Source organism: Rhizopus delemar, genomic scaffold (assembly GCF_000149305.1).
Source record: "Rhizopus delemar RA 99-880 supercont3.1 genomic scaffold, whole genome shotgun sequence".
In the NCBI taxonomy this organism is placed as follows: Eukaryota; Fungi; Mucoromycota; class Mucoromycetes; order Mucorales; family Rhizopodaceae; genus Rhizopus; species Rhizopus delemar.
Genome location: NW_027137827.1, coordinates 748336 through 756733, shown reverse-complemented (window position 1 = coordinate 756733; position 8398 = coordinate 748336). Strand labels below are relative to the sequence as shown.

The following is an 8398-nucleotide window of genomic DNA, read 5'->3' as shown; positions in this document are numbered from 1 at the left end:
TCTAGCGTATACATATTGTAATCGTTACCATCCTTAACAAAAGCATCTATTATGAGCTTCAAGGTATTTTGGTTGCGGTTAGGTACCGTCAGCAAGAACACCTTACGTTCGGGCGTACGCTCTACGCCTCCAACAACCCAAACACCATCGACTCTCTTCCCCTTGTTGTACTTTCTCTTGCCAAACTTGCTTTCATCTATCTCTACGACAATAGGCTGTCCAGCACTATCAACCCCTCCTAAGTATGATTTATTAATTACATACTCTAGTATAAACAAAGCACCACGTACCAACTTGGACATCTTCAATTCGAAGATCTGCCTCCATTACTTGATAGACGTCTTTAACAATGTTACGAACAGTTGGCAGACTAAGACCAGTCATGGTGGATATTGTTCCGTTCGGAACTTGAAGCAAAAAGAGGTACACTACTAATAGTGTTTGATGGATGATGGACTTGCGACCTTGAAAGAAGGACCCATCCAAGTAAGAAATGCGGCTACGCCCACACGCACAGGTGGTTGAGCCGCATCGCCAAAAGAATCCATCCCGGCTGGACTGGTTCAAGCGCATTTCAGAGCCTTCTTTACATTTGCGCGAAGAAAAAAAGGCACCGTTCTCCTTCAAATAACTTTTACCAGTTGCCTTTAATTACTTTCCCTCCCAGGTAAAAAATAAACTTACTTCAATGTACATTCAGCCGTCATGGTTCTTTCTGCGATGTAAGCAAGAGTTGGCATGTTGTTAGCAGCGTTAGAAGACATTGGAGATTGATAAAATTGATAAAAAGATGAAGGAAAGAAAAAAAAAAAGAAATGGTCGGCCTTTTTATATCTTTTTTACATGTTTTGTTATCTGTCCGAAACCAGCCGATAGATAGACAACATCTCCGCAACGGGGATTCGTTTTACCATACAGAACTGATAAGATTTTCCCGAAAACTTTTGATATTTCCAAAAAAAATAGTAAGTTACTTAGACCCAAAAATAATGCAAAAAGTAGACTATGTTTGCTGAGCGTCTACTGGGAATCGAACCAACGCCTTCAAAATGAGAATCTATTATCATAACCTGTTCACCACGAATGCTAATTTGCCGATTCTCGTTTCGCAAGCTTTTTTGTCATGCAATTGCTAATTTTTGGAGCTGTTTTTCTCGACCTGCAGAAGTCGTATCTCGATCCGGACTTTTTTAATGACCTTCTACTTGTCATCCCTCTTGAATGAAGTGATAAAAAAGGAAAAATATCAACTGTTCTTAGTAGATCTCACAATTGGCCAATTTTGGCTTAATAAACTCCGCTTAAAAATGATGGAATCGTGTTCTGTGGTCCCAATTACCATATTAAGCATACCAAACTCCGCACGCGGAGTTTGTATATATATATATAGTGGATGGACGGTAAATCTTTCATAGATCCTCAACTATCCACCCAACTCCTTCCCATGTAATGCAGCTCCAGACCATGATATTGCCGCCTCCATGCTTGACGGTTTGCTGTACATGTCGCGAATTCAATTCCTCATGGGGTAGTTTCCATGCATAAGCCTTTCTGTCGGATGCAAAACGATTTACTTTAGTCTCATCAGAGAATATGACCCGTTTCCAGTCATCCACAGTCCAATATTGGTGCGATTTGGCCCACTGAAGGTGTTTCACGATGTTTTGGCTGCGTAGCAAAGGTTTTTGAGACTTGACAAACACTATAAAGCCAGCTTTTTTAAGAACGCGGCGTACGGTACTGTCACTTACAGACATTCCAAATTCTTCTTTTAGAGCTTTTTGGATCTCTACAGCATTATTTTTTCTTCCTAAGGTGACTAATCTCCGGATGTAGTTCACCATGCTTTGGCTAATTAAAGATGGGCGACCACCTTCATCAACATTTCCACACATCTTAAGAGATGAGCGGTACTTCTGAACAGTGGTACGACTAATACCAACTTGTTTCGCTACTTTGCTGTTTGACTTCTTGGATCTCAGCAATGAGTAGCTGCTGTTTACTTTGTCATTTGAAATTGCACGCATGTCGGATCTGCAATGGTATAATGTCTTAATGGCGTGCTGCAATTTAGCAAAAAAACACTTACATGTAAATAATATTACGATGAAAGAAGAAAGAGAAGAAAAAACATAAAAAAATTATAATTAAGCCACATTTTTGTGGCTATACTATGTTACTTACAAACGCCGTCAAAACTGGTCGCATGTGCCGTCGGACTTTAAGTGCCGATTACTACCAGTATATTGGGTCTACGGTTATGTCTGTGTTACCATATGATTGTACAGAGTTTGCTCTTTCGAATGAAGTATATTTCATTGCTATAGACTAAGAAATGAAGAAGATAGCGCGTATAGGCAAAATATGAAAACATGCGACCAGTTTTGACGGCCACTGTATAACGGAGCCACACCTGCTCTGGGAACGCTTGAAACACAAAACCAAGCAACTGGCACGATCCTTTGGACGTCGCCATGCTTCTTGGCGCACACAACAGCTTCGCCGTCTACAAAGTAAGCGCAACCGTATTCTTCGTATTTTTAAACAAAACGGCGCATTGAATCCCCTCTTGGAAGTTGTCGAACGGCAGATTGGCTCACTACTGTTAAGGATACATAAGATTATAGTCACTTTATCTTAGTAAAAGGAATCAAATATGATCCTGAATAGTATGTTGACATAACTTGGAACCATTTATAACATTATTCCCAGCACAGATCAATAAAAGACTTTGATTAGATTTTTATATTAAGCTTTATTCATATTAACTTCACACAGTCAAATGATGGCGTGGTTGTAATATAGTTTATTGATGATATGAGCATGTTGAATAAGGAATGACAATTACTTACCGGATCATCATTAAGTCATGTAAACCTTTATCCTAACTGAGATATTATTATTAGCCGTAATATCCAATCACGGAACTAGAGGATTTTATATTCATCCGTACCGTCTCCTAAATAGTCCTACATCCAGAGTTATCTGAAACCATCCCAATAGCATAATTGGCAATACAAGCTAGGAACAGGCTAAACTAATAATTAGAAATAGTAATCATCTATTCTGTCGAATTGATCATAAATCTGTCCTAATCCTTTATCCGTATCATGTCTATAAATACTCTCACTTTTTACATGTAGAATTTATCAGATTTAATCTTAGTTATCTTAACTTAATAAAGAGATACCAAGTTCTAACAGTATTTCTTTATCTTTGTTGTTATACTACTTTTACCTAAAACCCCCTATCCTAAACATTTTTTACTGTTAATTACTTGCAATGAATTCTACTACTGGTGAAAACTCTTTCAATAATGGTGCTGCTCCTAATGGTGACAACATGTCTATGGCCACCGGGTCAATTGATTTGTCGTCTTTTGCTGGTTCCTCTCCTCTAACTGATGATGGAACTGCCATGGTCTTGGATTCCTTTTTAGTGCCTTCATCCTCCACTGGTGAGAGGGAAGAGCTACTGCTGCGCCAGAATCTCACGCAATTGCGCAGTGAATTTAATGACTTTTTGGAAGCGTTTACGACGGCTAGGCTTGCTGGTGATGAGGCAGCTGCCGATCATGCGCTCCAACAGATGGATCGTACCAAGCGCAGGTTAGCTGCTATGCAAGAGTACAGTTCTATCCTTGGGAAGACCGCTTCGCCTAATGCAAACATTAGTAGCAGAAATGCAGGCCTTACGTTGTCTCATAGAGACTTACCGAAATTCCAATTGGCATCGAGTGTTGTGCGTCCGTTTCCCAATGAAGAGGTATTCGAGTCTGTTGAGCACTTCTTGGCCAGGTTTGAGAATATTATCAAAGGTTCCGCTTACCGTGATGTTGAGCAAGTTTGGAAACAATTTTTACCTTTGTGCTTACCTTATAGTGATAATGCTTGGGTTGAAACTGATTTGCGTAAATGCAATTCATGGGCTGAAGCAAGAGCTGCTTTTAAAGAGCACCACGGCTCAAGTTTGGCCACTCGACATTATACGGATTTGGTCTTTACCATGCAAATGAGTAACAAAGAGTCTATTGGTGATTATTCCAAAAAGTTTCTTCAAGCTGTGTACAATGCTGGGCTTCCTAGTGATGATCCACGCATTGCTGACCGTTTCTTGGCTTCTTTGACCTTATCTGTGCAAACGTTGATAAGAGTGACTGTCGCTAGAGTTGGCAAGAGCAAAGATGATGCGAATGAAAGATGGACTGTGGAATATATCACACAAGTTGGTCGCGATATTTTGGGCGATGATAACAAGCTTTATGCAGAAGCTACTGCTTTGATTCCTGGTGCCAATAAGAGTGACACAGTGAAGTCTAGATATAGTGAAAATGGTTCTCGAGGTGATGGGTCTTTGTCTGGGCACAGAAGACATCAATTCAAAAGAAGAAGCCATAATATGACCAAGGTCAATAAGAATTATTTTTGCACCCACCATGGTAAGAATGGTACACATGACACAGTTAATTGCTTTACCGCAAAAAGAGTTGAAAAAGCTAATACGAACAAAAAGTGCTTTAAATGTGGGCAACCCTGGTCTAGAGAACATAAATGCAAAAACAATGACAAGAAAGTATTCGCAGTGACAAGTCGTAAAAATGACAATGATCCTGACGATGATGTTGTAAAAAATAAAACGGCCTTATTGGATCAAGCTACCTCTGAAGTGAATACCATGATGGAAGGATTAAGCTATGATTGTAAGTACCAAAATAAAGAGAGAACACTTGATAAAAAAGAAATTAAAGCCAATGCATTTAATTTACTTACTCCGATTATTATAGAGAACGAAAAGCTCATGGGTCTTGTTGACACTGGAAGCGATACAAGCTTTATTGATATAAATGCTTTCACTAAAAAATTGAAATTAAATAAAATAAACAAAATTAGTGGTTCCTATAATTTCTTATCTCATAATAATGATGTTTCTCGTATTGGTATTACTGATCCATTGAAATTTAAGCATTCAAATGGAATTATGTTTGAACATTCCCTAGAAATTATGAAATTCAATACAGGATTCGATTTTGATGTTCTACTTGGCACCGATATCTTACCAAAAATGAATATTGGTTTAACAGGTGTAGCGTTCAGACTTAGTAGTGAACATTCACGCTCTGATACAGTCATTGATGAAATTCAAATTTTAGAAAATATAAATATTGACCAAGTGAATGAATTTGAACCTGATAATTCGCCTGCCGGAACAGCCGAGCAAAGAGCAAATTTCTTTGATACGATCAAAGATGTTTTGAAAAAGAACCAGAGTATTCCAGTGACATCGTCATGTCCCATGCCTGAGTCAATTATTCATTTACCAACGAAAGAAGGTGCCACGGCTTATAGACGGCAGTATCCAATTCCGCACGCTTTAAGACCTGTTTTAGATAAGCAAATTGAAGAATGGTTAAGGACGGGAACTATCATAAAGTCCAAAGTTAACACATCTTTTAACAGTCCACTCCTCTTAGTTCCAAAGAGAAACAAAGCAGGCGAGATAGTAAATCATCGCATATGTTTGGATGTGAGATTACTTAATAATATATTACCTCCTACTTTTAATTATCCTGTTCCATTGATCAGGGATATCTTTGATAATTTGAGTGGTAAAAAAGTATTTTCTACTATTGACTTATCTAATGCATATCACCGATTTAAAGTTGCACCTGAAGATGTTCATAAATTAACATTCACACATGATAATGCTCAATACTCGTTCATAAAAGGATGCTTTGGAATAAAGATGTTGACATCACAATTTCAAAAATGCCTTGCTATTCTCTTTGATGGGATACCTTGTGTGCAGAATTTTGTAGATGATTGCATTGTAGCCAGCGATAGCTTTGAGCAACATGCAGAAGATGTGAAGTTAGTATTAGAGAAATTGACATCTGTGAAATTGATTGTAAATCCAGATAAATGTGTATGGTTTCAACATTCAGTCAGACTCTTGGGTTTTGTAGTAAATACTACTGGCACTAAAGTAGATCGCAATAAGTTGACCAATGTTCAGAACTGGCCAATCCCAAATCAAAGTCATAAGCATGTACAGCAGTTTATGGGCTTAATTAATTATTTTAGGGATTATGTTCCAATGATTTCACGAGTTGCTGAACCAATCACAAGATTGAGTAATGCCGTGAACATTAGAGAACTATGGACTGATGAACAAACGAACAGTTTCAATTCATTGAAAGCCATACTGCAATCAAACCTTGTACTTCATTATCCAGACTTAAGTAAAAAGTTTTTTGTGGCAACTGATGCATCCCTATATGGCGTCGCAGCTGTCCTATATCAAAAGGATGAATTACAGCGTGATAAATATATAAGCTTCGTATCCTCTTCTTTGACACCATCTCAAAGGCGATGGAGTACTACTAAAAGGGAATTATATGCAATTATTTTAGCACTCAAAAAATATAGAAAATTCTTATGGGGAAAACACTTTACTATTTATAGTGACCATAAAGCTTTAGTCTACTTGCACACACAGAAAATAGCTAATCCTATGATGATTGGTTGGATGGAAACACTTCTCGATTTTGATTTTGATGTTGTCCATATCCCTGGTGTTTTTTTTTTTTTTATAAGGAGACAAGTCTCTGAGTTTATTAAGTAACCGATTTAAAATGGCATGTGATATGTTTTTGTAGATTTTAAGGATTTTAAATTGTTTTTGTGTTTTTGTTTTATGAAATGATTTAGTTGAAAGAGAGGTCACCCGTATAAGTGTGAGATCGACGTCGAGATGAAGAACATGGCAGTATTAAATGCGGAAGAGGTACAGGAGAGATTCCATCGGAAATGAGTAGCTCTTGCAAGGAGGCAGACAAAAGTTGATTAGTAGAACTTATTGTAGCAGAAGTAGTAAAAGGACGTTGATCGAAGATCGAGGACCAGTGGTTGCGCCAGACAGCTAACAAGATACTACCAAAGAAGATTGAAGGCTCTTGAATAGCAGTGGGGCGGCAAGTAGGAAACTGCAAGAGAAAAAGGGCGCATCGTAACGAGTAGGTCGAGAAAGGCTGATCAAACTGCGAGACCCAGAGAGACGACCAAACGGCAAGTTTACGAGGACATTCGAGGAGGAAATGAGAGGGTGTTTCTTCTGGTGTAGTACAAATATGACAAATTTTTGATGTCCAATAAAGGTTCGATCGACAAGGCAGTTTGTTGTGAAGTAGCCTGTACCAGATGTCACGGCTTTGAGGTCTAAGTGGGAAGCGCCATAAGGCGAGCCATTTGGAGGAGGTAAGATTCGGATAAAGGCTTGAAGAAGATTTTGATGGACAACATAAACGACGATAACGTCGAGAGGTGAGACGGAGGCGGACCCCAGGATGATCAACTAAGGACACTGTAACCAGAAAAGGGGATATGTCGACTAGAGAGTGGGTCACTGAAGTAAACGATGAGGCAGGACGCAGGAAAGCTCGAATAAAGAATGGCTGAAGCTTCAGTTGATCAAGTCGAACCCACTTTAGAAACCGTTTAGTTAGGTAGGGGTGAATGGAGATTTCGGCGGGGAGTTTTGGTTGTAATCTTCCCTTGGTAGAATCGAATTTGTAAGCCAAGGAACAAGGCAACTGAGCCATCGATTTCAGTAATGGACAAGAGGACGAGAAAACAGAAACATCACCCAGCTTAAGACATAGAGCTGTTTGCGGATTGATAACGACCTGGTCAAAGAGATGCGGAAGATTATCCACAGCCGTGAAAAATAAAGAGAAGACACCATCAGAGGATTGGGTCAAAGCCTTAGGTCGTAAGGAAGGAAAAACAAACGCCTGGCGATAATCCAAATGTATAGGCACTTGGGACCCAACAGGTAAGGAATGCCTCAAGAGATGATCGACGAGCAGAGGCAATACAATGGACGATTGTAACGAACGATGGTGCCAAAAGTCGGAGGTAGGAGAGCAAGGACGATCATGAAGAAGAGGCAATAACCATCTCAAATGTAGAGCACTTTGCTGGATGTGAGGATTGAGAACCCCCAATCCACCTTTGTTGCGAGGAAAGCACATGGTCTCAAAGCTAACCCGTGGTGATCTTTTGGCAGAAACAAACCCTGATATTTGAGATTTCAGCTTTTTGAAGAATAAATTTGGAACGGAAAGAATGCGGAGCACATGCCACAATTTGGAGAGGATCAAAGAGTTTAAAATAGTAACACGACCCCGAACAGACAAAGACCGATGAGAGTGCAGTTGCATACCAGTCGTAATTTTAGACAGTAGCGAAGTAAGATAGGTGTCACGTTGGGCAATGGAAGAATGGAGAGGGAAGCCCAAATATATGATCGGATCACGAGATGAGCTGTCATGCCAGGAGTGGATCTGTTGCTGCAAGAGAGGTGTCCGCCAGATACGCTGATAGCATAAGCGAGAACCTGA

The 8398-nt window shown here is 39.4% G+C and overlaps 4 protein-coding genes across 4 annotated transcripts in view; 1 reads left to right on the top strand and 3 right to left on the bottom strand.

Annotated features, from left to right (window-relative positions):
- Positions 1-384, bottom strand: part of RO3G_00305 (uncharacterized protein) — a gene marked incomplete at both ends in the record, with an annotated part of 1054 nt that extends 670 nt beyond the window's left edge. Inside the window, 2 exons of the mRNA XM_067654896.1 lie at positions 29-238; positions 291-384. Of these exons, the coding sequence (XP_067510997.1) occupies positions 29-238; positions 291-384 (304 nt within the window). The remainder of the gene's footprint in view (positions 1-28; positions 239-290) is intronic.
- A 1025-nt stretch (positions 385-1409) lies between these two features.
- On the bottom strand, positions 1410-2027 carry RO3G_00304 (uncharacterized protein; the record flags this gene model as incomplete). Its single annotated transcript, XM_067654895.1, has 1 exon — positions 1410-2027. The coding sequence occupies one exon, from the start codon at positions 2025-2027 to the stop codon at positions 1410-1412; it is 618 nt and encodes a 205-aa protein (XP_067510996.1).
- A 1255-nt stretch (positions 2028-3282) lies between these two features.
- RO3G_00303 (uncharacterized protein) lies at positions 3283-6113 on the top strand (the record flags this gene model as incomplete). Its single annotated transcript, XM_067654894.1, has 2 exons — positions 3283-5961; positions 6081-6113. 2 exons carry the CDS (start codon positions 3283-3285, stop codon positions 6111-6113), a joined length of 2712 nt encoding a protein of 903 aa, XP_067510995.1.
- A 590-nt stretch (positions 6114-6703) lies between these two features.
- Positions 6704-8218, bottom strand: RO3G_00302 (uncharacterized protein; the record flags this gene model as incomplete). Its single annotated transcript, XM_067654893.1, has 1 exon — positions 6704-8218. The coding sequence occupies one exon, from the start codon at positions 8216-8218 to the stop codon at positions 6704-6706; it is 1515 nt and encodes a 504-aa protein (XP_067510994.1).
- Between the last annotated feature and the right edge of the window lie 180 nt (positions 8219-8398).